Source organism: Meriones unguiculatus, chromosome 2, assembly GCF_030254825.1.
Source record: "Meriones unguiculatus strain TT.TT164.6M chromosome 2, Bangor_MerUng_6.1, whole genome shotgun sequence".
Taxonomy (NCBI): Eukaryota; Metazoa; Chordata; class Mammalia; order Rodentia; family Muridae; genus Meriones; species Meriones unguiculatus.
The window spans coordinates 46,158,827-46,174,697 of NC_083350.1; the positions used below are offsets into that span (position 1 = coordinate 46,158,827).

Here is a 15,871-nt window from a genome sequence, read left to right on the forward strand (position 1 = left end):
CTCTGTCTCCTGGGATTAAAATGTGTCTCTATTCCAGCTGGATCACACAGACCTAGGTCTTTGGATGTAATCTCTTGCCAGAGCAACCATGTTCTGAATTCATCTCTACAGCAGAGGTGAAATGTTTCCTGTCACTGAATAAGGAGGACATCCAGGTTATGGTCTGGGAACAGGGCTGGGAAAGGAGGCAATGGAAGCCTGAGGTGAGGGAAGGGTATCAAAGCAAGCAGATCAGAGACATTTTGTATGTTGATAGAGCCTTGGCCTGACAACATTAAAAGGTCCCTTAAAGGGGCTGAGAGCATATATAACTTAGTTTCAAGAGTTCTTGCCTAGTAAGCAGAAGCCCTGAGCCCCAGTACCACATAAAAAATGAGTATGGTGGTATATATCTGTAAACCCAGTCTATAATTTCCCTGGAGGTGGAGGCAGAAGAACCAGAAATTCAAGGTAATCCTATAATGCAGCGAGGTTATATGAGAGTCCTCTTTAAAAAAAAAAATCTCTCTGTAGGGGGGGCAGGGGCAATCCCCCCACAAACACACACATCAAACAAACAAACAAACAAACAAACAACAAGAAAGGGAGGAGGGAAGGAAAAGGTCGGTTAAGGAGGGTGGTTTTGAGTTCTGACAGCAGGGTCTGTCTACCGGGATAGCTCTGAACATCCCTGAAATGACCCAGGACATCTCAGGGAATGCCCATGTTTATTTAACTCAGCACCAACATATCCTAGGCCCTGGAATTTTATTTTGCTGCATTATTGAGTGGGTGTAAAATCCCACGCCTCATTCATTTCACCCAGCAGCAGGGACGGCTTGAATTTGTTGGGCTGTCCACAGTGTCTGGCACACAACAGAAACAGGTGAACAACTTAGTAAATAAAAGTAGTAACATTTGCTGGTTGCAGTAACAACTGTTCTTTGGGAGGAAAGAAAACACAACGTTTCTTCTGTATCCTTTTCCTCGTAGGCCGGTGCTTAACCTTAGCCCGGGAACTTCTAGAGTCGGATACCCAGGCAGACTATTTCCTAGATTGTTCTGGGAGGAGGGCAGTTTCCTGCCAGCTAGAGGCCCTGCCCCATGACTCAGGCAGCAGTCCAGCTCGGTGAAGCGTGCAATTGCTGGCCTTTGCCTCCCTGGACGACCCAGAGCTGGACTGTAGCACCACCACGCCCGTTGTTTTAGGGCGGTGGCTTACCTATTTATTACATTTTATTTCTGTTTGGTTCTGTGAACAGAACCAAATTCCGTGACCTCCGGCAGTGATGGCTTGAAATTCTGGCTGCAAAGCGCAGGGTGGCATGGTGTAACCGGGTGGCTCAGAGGGCAGGGCGCTATCTGCAGGCGTGGCCAGAGAGGGGACATGGAACGAGGTCTGAGGCGTCTTCTTCGGCGATAACTTTATGGGACAGTAAGTGAAAGGGGATGTGGGTGTGACCTACAGCCTTGTCTCGGAGGGGGACAATAAAGTTTGAGAAGTTTGAAAAGGGGAGAGAGAGTGAACGCCCCTTTGGCCGAGGGGTGTGGCCGGAGCTCGGCTGGGCTCCTGGAAGCGGGTGCGCGGCATGGGGGTCACCGTAGACGTGCACCAGGTGTTCCAGTACCCCTTCGAGCAGGTGGTCGCCTGCTTCCTCCGAAAGGTACTAGTCCCTCCAGCCTGGGCGGTGGGTCCGCTGCGGAGCCTGAACTGCCCCCCGCTTGCGTCGCGTGGTGCCGAGACCCAACCCTCAAGGGTCCAGAGCCACTCTCCAGGTCCTCCTCCAGCGCGCCTGCTGCTCTCGGGATGTGCTGGACGAGGATGCAGGCGGTTTTCCTCGAAGGCTGCTCTCAGAGATGAGCGGAGGGTGCCGTGCAGGGCATCACGTCCACATGCTGCCCGCCTCAGGCACAGGGCGTGGGCTCCAGCTGTCTCCCCTGGGTGGACTGTCCTGTCCCGCTCTCCGGTTCATCACCCGCTTTTTAAACGCTGATGCATGCTCCTGAAGTTGTGATCTTGGTAGGCTCAGCGTTTCAAGACTTTACTAAATAGCTGTGGGACTCCCTTCGGAGCTCACCCTCTCTGGATCTTAGTTTGCTAATCTGTAGCGTGAGAAAAACGGTGCGCACTCCCAGGCTTGTCCTGAGGATTTGAGATAATTAATAAAGAGTGTTTATCACAGGATGGATGGCTGTAAGGCCTCTGAAATACTGCTGTTGTGATACTGCAGTTGGGGATTCCCTGACTCTCAGGGTGAGGGCTCTTCTTAGGACTGTGCCTCAGGCTAACAGTAAAGTGAAGATCATCCTTAGAAGTGCTTGTCACCCAGGCCTGGGGAGTGGGACCCTGGACTCTAATCTGTTTTCTGGCTCAGTTAGGTCTCTGGATGACCCTGGCCAGAGGTCTTCCCTCCAAGATCTAGTGTCCGGAAGATGAGTTGTACCCACAGGTCATTTTAGCGTTCGCAGCGTTGGCCGAAACTTGTAATCGGGACTGCTGCCCCAGGGCAGTGAGCCGTAACTGTACAGGCTGTATGTTAAACTGCGTAGCTGCTGTGAGGACGTCTACCTGGGAACGTCCGATTCAGGAGCTGCCTCCTTTACTTGCATCTCCTGGGTCCTCAGCAAAAGTCTGATGAATGAATGAGGGAGTGAATGAGTGAGCGAACCTGGGTAGACCTTGCCTTAGGCTCCTAAAAGGAGCAGCTGACTCTGTGCTTTGTTCAGGCTGGCAGTGGTGAGGTACCGGGGTCGAAGGACTGACGAGGAGAACATGTCTGTATTGGCTCACTGTTAGGGGGGCTCCAATTCCGTAATGACGTGTTCTAGTTTGCTTAGTGTTGTTGCTATACAGCATCAGGCAAAGGCAGCTTCGGGAGCAAAGGGTTTATTTCAGCGTACAGGCGCTGCTTCATCGTTTTGTGAAGTCAGGATAGGAGCACAAGGTAGGAACTGAAGCAGAGACCGTGGAGGAACGCTGCTTCCCTGCCTTGCTCTGCTAAGCTTTCCCCAGCCCCCTAGTCTTCTGTATTAACTCAAGGAACTCTGAGATCTCTGCCTTTTCCAGTCCCAGACTCCCAAATCCTTCCATCATTCTCCTCTAAAGCAACAAGGCCAGGTCCAGCACTGCAGCTTCCCACTGCAGCTTTGCTCCTCTGTTGCTGTGATAAAACACTGACCAAAGAGCAACTTGTGGGAGACAAGGATTAATTTTTATCTTCCTGCTCCCAGGTCACAGTCCAGCACTGAGGGAAGCCAAAGCAGAAACCCAAGGCAGGGACCTGGGGGCAGGAACTAAAGCACAGGGTCGTGGAGGAACATTCCTGGCTTGCTCTCCACGCCTTGCTCAGCCTGCCCAAGGTGTGGTACCACCCACAGTGGGCTGGGCCCTCCTCCATCCGTCACTAATCAAGAAAATGTCCCATCCATAGGCTCACAGGCCAGTCTATGGACGAAGTTCCTCAATTGGGGTTCTTTTCTTTTCTTAAAAATTTACTTTTTATAATTTACTCACTTGAGGTTCTTTCTTACCAGGGATGGATGCTACTTAGCGTCAACTTGATAAAAAAAATAACTAGCCCAGTTGCCCTGCCTCTCTGGGCCTGTGGAGGGTCAGCATCTCATGGTTTGAACCATGGTGAAGCTAATCTGCTTAGATCTGAGCCAGGAAGAAAAGCAGAAAGGGCGGATAGGCTGCAGTCCCATTATCCAGTTCAAGGGCACATACCTAATGCTTAAGGGCCTCTTCCCACAGTTCTCCACCTCTTCAAGATTCCACCACTACCCAGTAGGGCTTCCTTGGGACTGAACCATTAGCACACATCCTTGGGGGAGCATTCAAGATACAAACTGTAAGCTGCCCCTTGGGAAAGGGTCATCACCATGCAAAGGAGACATCTGCCTTTTTAGGACGGCAGAGATACTTTGTTTAGGCTTCATCCGGAAGGTCTGAGGTTGCTTCTGGGTGTGTCCTTCTCCCCTTTCTACTCTCCCCAGGCAGATCTCTCTCTGCAAAACCATACACACAATGCTCACACGCTTTTTTTTGTGTAGCTCCCTCCTACATACCAGTTTCAGGTAAAGGTGATGGGTGTTAGCTAGTGAAAGCAACATTAACAAATGACAGTCGGGTTAGCGTGATTTCAGTGGGCGACGCGTGCTTCACACAAGGGACAGAAAGAGTGGTGAGGCCTGCAGCAGCCCCACATGGAGGTCTTTAGGTAAGATGGTAGGCTTTCTTAGAAATGTAGCATCTGTCAAAGGTTTGCTGAAACATGGGCAGGGGTTTTTAGGTAAGCTCTCTCTCTCTCTCTAGCTCCTTATCTCTCTCTCTCTGTGTCTCTGTGTGTGTGTGTGTGTGTGTGTGTGTGTGTGTGTGTATGCATGTGGGCATTTGCTCTGAATAATACAGTATTATCTCTATCCCTCCAAGCAGCCTAAGAAGCCATCATGAAACTGAGGCTCAGAGAAGTCTAAGTAACTTTTGAAGCCAGCCAGCAGGGAGGAGAGCCAGGACCTTAGCTGGCCTGAATCTGAAGCCCACGTCTGACCAGCAGGCTGTGCTTCCAGCTCTGCACGGGTGGCCATGCAAGAGATTATGTGGGGAAGACATTGGCTCAAGGCTTGGCTTTGCTGGGTGTAGTGCCCTTTGGTTCATTTGCCTGTCATGGTCTGCTCTTCCAGGTGGACCTCTGCATCTAATGTGAAGTGCAGCTTAGATGTGTGAGGGTGGGACAAGGTATTTGCTAGTCATTTTTGTGCAACAAATCACTCCAGAACTTAGTGGCCTTGCCCAGTGACAGGCTTTTCATTCTGGTGATTCTTTGGGTTGACTGAGCTCATGTGGTTGGATTTGGTGTGTCATGTGGTGTGGCTGAGGTACTTATATAATCCCATTCAGTCAGCACCGGATGCAGTTCTTATAAGACAGTCAGCTAGCTAGGTTTAAGAACCATGGAGGGACCCAGGCATGGTGGCTCGTGCCTGTAACCCAATCGGTGGTGAGTCTGAGCAGGATGATCATGAGTTTGTAGCCAGGCTGGGCTACACAGCTCTAGACCCTGTTCCAGAAAACCCCAAACTAAACAAATTAAATTAAAATATTAGCAAAGAGGAATTCCTGTAGGCAGCCATAGCTGCTGTGATTTATGAGTGCAGCTTTTGGTCATGTCCAGAAGACTTTTCTTCTAGCCTAACCAATGTCTGGGTTTTAAATTTTTTTCCATCCCCTCTTTGAATAGTCCCTCTGAGCCATGGTGTGTGTGTTTGTGTGTGTGTCTGTGTATGTGTTTGCGTGTGTCTGTATTTGTGTGTGTGTGTGTGTCTGTGTATGTGTTTGCGTGTGTCTGTGTATGTGCCTGTGTGTGCGTGACGTTGGTATGTGACCTTGATGTACACTCCACAGTCTCTTATTCTTTGTACTTTGACTAGTTGTGAGTTTCTGTATTAGCCATCACCTACTTCACAAAATATTTCTCTGTTGATGACAGAGAGCTGTTAGATAGTCAGCATTCTAGGATGTTGATGGCTTCAAGGGGCGGGAGTTAATTTTTTTCTCTCCTTCCTTCCTTCCTTCCTTCCTTCCTTCCTTCCTTTCTTCTTTCTTTCCTTCCTTCCTTTCTTTTTCTAGACAGGGTTTCTCTGTATGGCCTTGGATGTTCTGGACTCAGGTTTGTAGACCAGGCTGGCCTTGAACTCACAATGAACCACCTGCGCCTGCCTTGCTGAGTGCTGGGATTAAAGGCGTGTGCCACCATGGCCTTCGCGAGTTAATTTTCTCTAAGGGTGTACCATACTCCATTGGACGGCCCCACACCTAGAACTATATAGAAGGCATAACTTAGAGTCGATGGGATATTTAATAAAGATGGTGATGATAATAGTAATAAATAGTAATGGTAATTTAATAGTAATAATAGGACATGAAGTTGGGGGTGGGTAGGAGGGTGGGAGTGGGTCTGGGAGGAGCTAAGGGAAGGAGTCGGGAGTGAATATGATCAATGTACATTGTGTGAAAGTCTCAGAGAGTTAATAGAGTATTTCTATTTTAAGACAGGAATTGTTTCCTCTGGGCAGTATGGCCACTGACCACCACTTTATGGGAGCTCCTGAGCAGTGAGCAGCGGGCACGTGTTTATGTGCAGCCTCCGTTTCCTCTCTGTGAGTGGCGATGCCACCACCTTCTTGGCCTGTTGTGGGGTTCACACATGCAACAGATTGACAGGCATGTGCTTGTATAAAACCTCGGGTGGCGTCATTTGTATTTTGGGCAAAATATGCTTTTACTTTTTTTAAGTCTTTACGATGATGATGATGATTTAAAAATAATAATAATTGAATTTTTTTCCCCTAAAGCAAAGCAGTAGGCAGAACAGTCACGTGAGGAGCTCTTGGGGACATTTAATCTGATTTTGCACGATGGTGGGCGAAGCTGCTGCTTTAGAACTGAGGACAGTGTGTTTTAAATAGGATCTACTGATCTGCAGCTTTTGGTATGTCCAGGCTCGCCTTCCAAGTTCTAATTCACGGCTATTTTTAAAACCTCAAGAATGCCTGATCTCCTTACACCTGTCTGTTGGCTGCTGTGGGCAAAACATTAGCTGCATGCTTTCAAAGATGAGTGGTACCCAGAAAATAAAGGATACAGTCCTGTTTGTGGAGTACAGGGTTCCTCTGCCTCATCACGGGAGGTGTTTTGAGAGCCGCCGTGGCTCCTTCATCAGCTGCTGTGCTGTGCTTTCCATGACTGCAGCTCAGCACCTTCACTGTGATTGGTTCCATGGTTCCCGTCTTTGTACAATGCTGCTTTTTTTCTTGTTTCGGTTTTTCTAGACAGGGTTTCCCTGTGTGGGCCTGGCTGTCCAGGAACTCATTCTGTAGACCAGGCTGGCCTTGAACTCAGAGACTTCCCTTGCCTCTGCCTCCTGGAGTGCTAGGATTAAAGGCATGTGCTGTCACCAACCAGCTGTGTGATTCTTACATTTCCAGCACTCCTCCCTTAGGGTGTTTTCCTTCCATTTGACTAAAAATCATCCTGGAAGAGAACACAAAGCTGTGTAGACAGAGGAGACCTCTTTGTGGAGGTTCATGGAGGCCTTTTTGATGGATGTACCTCTCATGGGCTGGGTGCTAAGAGAGTTTCTGACATGTTGTCTGTCTGGAATTAAAAGCCCTTACTAAAGATGCATGTGTGGCTCTGGTGATGAGTGGTTTTCATGCCTGTCCAAATGAGTCCAGGGAGCATGAGGTTTCTCAATGGACATTTGCTCAGGTTGGTTTCGCTCTTTGCAAACGTGGGCAAATTCCATAGGGATTTGTTTCTGTTGTATTCCAAGCATCCAGGGAGGTTTTTGATGACAGGAAACACTCAACAAACCCTGCTCCATGAAGAAAGCGCATTGTCCTGTGGTTCCTAGTATATAATTTTACAATAAAGTCACTGCTTGGGGAGCTGAGGCAGGAGAATTGCTTGAGCTCAGAGGGTTGAGGTAGCCTGGGCAACACAGGGGACTGCCCTCTGACCATTTCACAAAATGAAACAAACCAAAACCCCAAGATATGAAAGTCAACACGGGGTTCAAAAACATGTGCCTTCTGGAATACTGTAATAAAATAGAGTAAACTAAATTTTTGCTTCCATCCATGACCTAAGGGTTTATTTATTCCGGCGGCATGCTGCTTGGAATGGATCGGTGTTTACCCTTAAGCTCATAAAGGGGATTTATGAATGGTGATTTCCATTTAGAGTAGAAAGCTGATTGGGTAATTAATAATGTTTCCTTCTGATCCCATCTTCACTCCCTCGAAGACCTGACACTTACATGTGCTGAACATCTTTCCCCACGGAGCTCCAGAAGTGTTAGGGAGGATCTGCATCCTCCAAACCGGTGGCTTGGTCAGATGTCAGGCCTTAGTGTCTTGCAGAGCCCAGAGATGATCTTTACGCCCTGTGCTGGGTGACACCAATCATCTTCCATCCTAGGCTCTCTTGCAAATGGAGGTGTGGCCTGAAGGGGGAGGTAGGGTGGGGGGTGTGCGCAGGTTCAGTTATGTTTCTGTGCCTCAGTTTTCTTGGCTGCAGAGTAAGAGGAAAAGCCGTCTGCTGAGGCTGCCGGGGGTGCTGATTGATGTAAGCACCTAGCTTAATGCTGGGGCCTGGCAGGTGCTTGCAAAACACTAGCTGAGTTCTGGAGATCTTTATGTTTGTTCAGGAATGTGAAACTGAAAAGCTGGGGGAAGCAGTCTGCAGAAATCTTTTCTAACTTGGAACAATAAGGGAGAAGGTGAGCATGAATAATGGTGCACATCTGAATGATAAATTATTTTTTAAGTGCAATTTAAATTTTAAAGTGTGCTTAGTAACTCATCCAGTGGCGGCTGTGGCTTAGCGTGTGAAAGAAGATTTTTATCTATCAAAGTGCTAATAGTTACATATTCATTATGTGCCTATTAATTGGTATTCATGGTAACTCTGTGCACCCTTTGACAATAAATAAAACATGACCTTGTCCTGAAGGTGCTTCCTGTCAGGGGGAGCAGAGAGGAATGTATTTATTATTGTGCCAAGCTTTCTCAGGGCTATATTCAGACATACAATGTGAGGCAAGGTGCATCTGTTAAAATTGTGTCTTCCTATGTATCCCAGACTGGCCTTGAGCACTTGATGCTCCTCCGTCAATCTCCCCAGTGCTGCAGTTATGGGCCTGAGCTACCAAGCCAGGCGGGTCAATGAAGTACTGATTAACCGGCGACTTGTTTGATCTTTGTGATAAGTCACCTTTGCTTTTCATCTGGAGTGAGCTACTTGATGGAGACCATGGAAAGGTTGCCCAGTATATAGTGCTGATGTGTCTGCGTAACTGAACATGTAGCAAGGCCCCTTGTTTGGAAGTAGCTGGGTAGCAGATCCCCTTAGAGTGTATCAAGCAGACATGCGTATGCCAACGGGCCAGGCATACTGCAGTTCCTCTTTCTTTGCGCTTTCTCGGATAGATAACCCTGTTCAAAAGCAGATCCACAGTGATTCCGATTACGACATTGACTATGAGGAGGAGAGTCGTGCTTCAAAAGGCAGGTGTTGACCTCTGAACGTTGCAGATAGCTGCTACTTTAATAACTTCCTGCTCTTAAGCATGTGCGTTCTGATTGATGAACTTTCCCTTAGCAAACAAAAGCAGAGGCTGTATCTTTATAAAGTTCCACCCATAAGTGCAGTAAATATTATTCCTATAATAGATGCACTCAATTTCCTGGCCTCTCACTTTAATAATTGTATATTGCTTTAATGTATATTCTCCAAACTTGACATCATGTGGCTTTCGGGTCTGTCTTTTAAACAACTTTTTATTAGCATATGTGAGTTACATGTAATATGTAATGATGGGCTGCATTATGACATTTTGTTCACTTATCTAATTATTTTTTTAAAAATCATATTTAAACTCATCACCCTCTTGTTTCCCCTCCCACTCCCGATGATATACTTCCTTTTTCCAACCAGTTTCCCCCTTTCATGGTGTGTGTATGGTGGGGGAGGGGGTGAGAGGGAGGAGAGAGATGACAGACAGACAGAGGAACGGTGCTAATGAGTTTCATTTGGGTGCTAAACAGGAGCTTGGGCAGTGCCTCTCTATAGTAGTATTGATATCTTAACCAGTCGTCTCATTGCTGAAGAAGAAACTCTATCTGTCCCTCCAACAACCATTAACCGTCTATACATCTTCAGGAGGGGAAAGGTGAGCTTCACCCCACTAGCAACTGTTAGCCTCCAGGAAGGGCGGACTGTTTATAAGTGCCCCCACCTTCATGGAGCAGCATTGATAGACCCAATGTTTGGAGCTGCTGAGAGTCTGAGAGCACAATGACTATGATATACCTTGGAGACCTTGTTCTATAACATTTTACCCCTTTCTCTGGCTCTTACTTTAAACTTCTTGTTCACAGTGTTTAACAAGCCTTAAATGGGGGTGATGTATATACATACATTCATATACATGTATACATATATATTTATATACATAGATATGTATATATACATACATATCTATGTATATATGTGTATATTTATATATACACATGTATATGTATGTATCTATCTATCTATCTATCTATCTATCTATCTATCTATCTATCTATAAAATCTGTCTTATTTAGGGCTGAGCACTCAACAGTCACTTACTCTGAGCACTTGGATCAGTTACTAACCACCACATACTGAAAGAAGGATCTCTGCCTAAAGGTGACAGTAACATTAATGTATGGGGATAAATTTAGAAGGCAATTTGATCGACACCACATATGCATTTAGCAAAACAACGGCAGTAGCTTTCCCACTAGGACCCATAACCTCTGTAGCCACAGGGCTTTGACCAGCATACAATACTGAACACCAGTTCTCTCCTGTGAAGCAGGCCTCAAATCCAGTCAGAAAATGGCCGGTTACCCCAACCTCTTTTGGGCACATCTTGCCTGGCAGTGCTGCAAGATAGCTTTCAGGATCCAAAGATGAGTGAGACAACTGAGGACAAGCTTTCCATAGCTGTCTGCACAGCACCACTGCCACTGTGAGAGCCATCCAGCAGAAAGAGAGCAGCCAGCTCACCTCTATCCTGGTTTCTCTCAGTGTCCTTAAACCGGAGCAGGTACTCTCTCCATCAAGATGCTTTTACCCTCTAGTTCTAGTGGGCATCCAGAAAACAGTGGCAATCACCTGTATCAGTTTGGAGGCCTCTGAGGGACATTGTAGGGAAGTAGCCCATCCCTGGAAATGGGATTTTCATTTAATAACTTTTGGTTTCTAGGAGTAGATTTACCCACCTGTTCAAAATACCTCCATCCAAATGGTTTCTGGCCTCTTTTAACATGGAAAAAAGAGAATGAAAAGGGGCGAGAATGAAAATGACCTTAGAAGTGTGCATTTTGCCTTTGTTAGTGTTACAGTAGACTTATATCTTGGGAAAGGAGTTCGCTTGCTCATTCTATGAAGAAAGTGAAATCATAAATAAGATAAAAAATGAAGCTAAATACACGTTGAGAAATCTCCAGACTCACTGATAGTGCAACTACAGTGCCACTCGCGTGTGTGTATGTGTGTGTGCGGCCACCAAAGCAGGCTCAAGAAAGACAAGGGCTTTTGGCAGAAACCGGGTCAACAGGCCACATTGTTTCCGGGAGGGTCTGGTATGGAGTGGGGACGAGCAGGCTCATCTGTTCTTGTGTGCAGGATTTATATATTAGACTTTAAATAGGAAGAGGCCACATCGCGATACTCATTAATGTGTTCCCTTGTTTGGAAGAGAACTAAATGAGATCGTGCCAGGCAGCCTCTTTGTAACACACTCATGATGGCCACAGGAGAGCTTAGGATCTGGCTGGATCAATTCCGTAGTCCTGTGGTGTTTGAATGGGTGTCCAGAAGTCATGAGTACTTGACGTCTTTCCAGTTGAGGAGAAGAGCTCCTAGTACGAGTTCTGAGAAGCTTCCCTCTCTTAAACAAGGCTTTCGATACATTTTGTGTGTAAGAGTTAAAACATGAATATGTAGGTTACCACAAGATGGCATTCTATTATTTCAAGTAATGCCAGGTAGAGGGAGCCTTCGCTTAATACAGTTTTAATTTCTGAAAAGAGTTAAAATACGTGTCATCCATGTCACCATATTTAGCTGTTTCGTACAAACCTCTAATTTCTTTTGCCATTCTTTATGGAAACTTGAGGTTTATGTCTGTTAACTCCAGAAGCAGTCATGAAGGAAAACAACTTAAATTTTGCAAATTATATTTATTAGCGTGTATAGTTCATGGTCTCTTGTGTTCAGCTATTACAAGTTCCATTTTCCTATTGCTATTTGCAAAGATTGTTAAATGAATGACCCGAGTTTTCTACTGGGTCGTCCATGCTTTTCCATCTATCACCCTATTTTATTTTCTCTTAAACAGGTCTGACATATTTTATTGCTTTTGTTTGTTTCTTCAACTAATGTATTAATTTTGTAAGAAGCTACATGCTTTTCACTTCACTACTACATCCTTAGTGTCTGAAACAGTATTTGGAATGGTAATCTATCTGTCTGTCTGTCTGTCTGTCTGTCTATCCATCTGTCTATCTAATCTGTATCTATCATCTGTCTATCACCTATCTATCTATTATCTTCCTGTCTAATCACAAAAAAATAAAGAGGGTCTTATCATTTAAATGAGTATCTTTTTTAGTAGGTAAATATTAAAATTAAGTGAAGGTGTGCAGAAGTATAGTTTAAGCTGACAATTTAGGTGATGTAGCAAGAACTGAGAATGTTTTATTACTGTGCATGCCTGGTGATACATTCTGTTTTTCTTCATAATTTCGTTTAGTTATCTGCCCACAGTTTACAGCGTGACTGTAACATTTACTTGGAATACATTTATGGATATGTAACGAACAAGCTGTAATGCAATAAAAGAATTGGTTTCATTTTATGTTAGTGTGAAAAGGTTAATTCACATACATGCCCACATGATTTAGAGAGCTGTGTGCATCTTGGATGTCTCTGGCCCAGGAAATCTCTGTAGCAAAACAGAATCCCCATGCATCCTTCCCTTACCAGTATGGATCTCTGGAGGGCTAAGCTTCATCAAGTAGTCATTGTAATTTTAAATCTTTTCTTCCAGGGCTGAACTGAGTGAATGCATGCACAATGCATCTTCATCTTTGTTTGTTTGTTTGTTTGTTTGAGACAGGGTTTTTCTGTGTAGTCCTGGCTATCTTAGAACTTGATCTGTGGACCAGGCTGGCCTCAAACTCAGAGATCTGCCTGCCTCTTCCCCCTGAGTGCTGGGATCAAACTCACTGAGATCTTCCTGCCGCTTCTTCCTGAGTGCTGGGATCAAACTCACTGAGATCTGCCTGCTGCTTCTTCCTGAGTGCTGGGGTTAAAGGCAGGCATCGCTACCACCCTGGTGTTTTCATTCTTATTCTTGGTTCTTTGAGACTGACGCTGGTAGAGTCTTACATTCCATTTCTAAGGATCTAGGAATCCTGAAACTCAAGTTCTCCACAAAAAGGACTTTTCCTCACCTCAGCCTGAGGAGTGCACTTGGCTTCTGCTCAGTGCGCAAGATGTCATGTCATTTGATCACATGATGAAGCTGGAAACCTGGAGAGGGTCAGGAGATAGCCCAAGAGCATCAGGCTCTACTTAGGAGCCGCTTTATCTGGTGGCTTTGAGAGATTCGTTTTCTGCCTATCTCTCCACTTCTGAGTAAAGGAAAGGATGGTTTATAGTAACTCTGAGGTGATTTCACAGTGGAAGTGGAGGCAGCAAGACAGTACCTGGGGTGAGTTACATTATCTCAGGTGCCATACTTATTAGTCATTTTGAGCAGGGTATTTAGTTTATCCAAGCCTTCTCTCCCAGATATAAAATAGAAAGCAAACAATGTATATCTTTATAGTATACTTTTGTGAATTAACAGTGTATGTTAATTGACTGTGTTAAAAAATGATAGCTATTATTAACCTGGGTATATATAAATTGTCTTTCAGACCAATTTAATAAAATAAATAAATAATTAATCAAATGTCTCCTGTGCGCCTGACATCCTGTCCTTTTATGATTATTTTCCTGAGATGCTAACATGGTCACCAGGTCATGGTCCAGGGCAGTAGTGCTGGACTGGCCTGTTCAATTTCCTGACTCCCAGGAACAAGCTGGGTAGTGAAACAATCCAGTCTTCATCCAGTTCCTACTTTTGAAATTGGAGATCATAATATTACGCAACTTCTTCACAACAGAATAGCTGTTAAGTTAGATGTGGTGGTATAATGAAGGCATGTAGGTCTGGCACAGGGAGCATTCTTAGTTTATGTTAGGCTGGCTCATTATTACAATTATTATTATTATTATTATTATTATTATTATTATTATTAATCATTTTTCCTAACCTCATTCTTATCTCTGCTCAGTGCTTAGATGGGACCTAAAGAAGGTTTCCTTTGGGACAGAGGGATTATTGGCTCCTTGGTTAAGAGCACTTGCTGTTCTCGAAAGACCCAGGCTCAGTTCCCAGTGCTGAGATGGTGGCTACGGTTCATAAGCCACATCTGTAGCTCCAGTGCTGGGGGTGGGGGGAGCGGTCACCCATCGCCCTCTAACGTCCTCTTTGGCACCAAGCACTCACGTGGTGCACATACATATGGCAAGACCCCACGCACATAAAATTAAATAAATTGTTCCTGGATTTCATGAAAGCCCACCTCACTTGTCTGAGTCCAAGTGCTAAAATCAAGATTCTTGATTTAAAACTGGTTCTTACTTAGAGGTTTCTCGGAAGATACTTACTGGTCTTAAAGACGCCTGTCACACCTATCAGGTCCTTCGTGTTGGCAAAAGACAACGCTAACTCTTCTTTATGTGTTTTTGTTTAGTATCCCAACCCCATGGATAAGAATGTCATCTCCGTGAAAGTTGTGGAAGAAAAAAAAGGTACGTTCTCTGCGTACACCCTTACGTTAGTTAAGGTCATCGAGTATCCTGACTTTGTAAAGGATGCACTTGTGTGTGCCTGTGTGCCTGTCTCTTACATCTTAAGCAGGGCTTTTGTCACTTTCTAAATCATGGTGGATGGTCGGACCGAGGCTGGGCGTAACTGTGCAGGGAATAGTGTGTTACATACACACTAAGTACTTAGCTCACTCAACTTTCAGAATAATGTTTGAGGTAGGAATCATGATGACTCCTCTTTCATGCAGGAGGAAACCTAAGCATGGGGATACTAACCTGGCCAAACTCACTTGGCTGTATCGTTGTCACACATCAATTTGTGGATGGCAAAACGTTTGTAGATAGTAGATATGAAGCCAGGCATGGTGCCTCAGGCCTCTAATGGTGGAGGTAGGAGCATCAGGAATTCAAGCTTAGCCTGGACTATTGAAAAATAGCACGCAGTCGTGATGTGGCCATAAAGCACGTAGATTGTGGAACCGTAACTGAAGCTTGGCTCATGCTGTTTCTGTAAGCGGGGTTTTCTTAACATGTTAGCCACGCCCCTCTGTGTGTTATAATGGCTGCTTCATCTGAGTAACAGCAAGAGCTGGGTATATGGCCCACACACCTAAAATATGTACCCCAGGACCCCTTTCAGAAAATGCTGACTGTGTGCCTCCTTGGAGATCTCTGGTGCTCTTTGCATTTCCTTCCTCAGGGAATGCACTGTGATTTGAAGAGTGGGCGGTGCCAGGAGCTCTGGTGACGTTCACAAGCCTGTGGAGACATCCAGAGCCTGGCCCAGCGTGCTCATCAGCCTTGGAAACCACAGGCTGTTGCTGTCAGTCATGTGGCTGCAGTCTCCACGGTGCTTCATAAACATGAAACTGTCTTATTAATGGGGCTGCTTTTCGCATATCTGTGGGTACAGAAATAGACTGTTAGAAGCATTTTCTCCTGTACCTGAGTGCAGGGTGGGACACGCTTTCCTGAGCTGGCCTGAGTCGAAACTGATTTCAAGTCCTGATTCTGTTCCTTCTCATGACCTCATTTTGAGACAGGTCTTCTCTGTGTAGCCTTGGCTGTCTTATACTCACTTTGGAGACCAAGGTGGCCTTGAACTCACAGAGATACACCTGTCTCTGCATCATTGAGTGCTGGGACTACAGGCGTGCAAAACACCTAGCTATAACCTAACTTTTTAAAGGTTCAATTTGTTTATCTGTCAAATGGAAAAACAATCCTGATAAATTAGATTGTTATGAGGATCAAATGAGAAAATAAGGTACATTTTTTAAAGTGGCATAGAGTGCTGGTTGTAATTTCAGATTTTCATCTTTGCCCCCCATTGTTTTGTTTGTTTGTTTGTTTTAAAGACATAGTTTCACTATGTAGCTCTGGCTGCCTTGACACTTTGTATGTTCACCAGAG

The 15,871-nt window shown here is 45.3% G+C and overlaps 1 protein-coding gene across 3 annotated transcripts in view; it reads left to right on the forward strand.

The window, feature by feature from the left end:
* Window positions 1–15,871, forward strand: part of Prelid2 (PRELI domain containing 2) — an 82,145-nt gene that overhangs the window by 7,334 nt on the left and 58,940 nt on the right. Inside the window, exons 1-2 of one of the 3 annotated variants that reach the window (XM_021650736.2) lie at window positions 1,125–1,414; window positions 14,383–14,440. In XM_021650736.2, coding sequence (XP_021506411.1) covers window positions 14,395–14,440 — 46 coding nt within the window. In that variant the 5' untranslated portion in view covers window positions 1,125–1,414; window positions 14,383–14,394. Of the gene's footprint in view, window positions 1–1,124; window positions 1,415–1,513; window positions 1,644–14,382; window positions 14,441–15,871 lie in introns of those variants that run through there. The other 2 variants (XM_021650735.2, XM_060377339.1) reach the window with 2 other exon arrangements.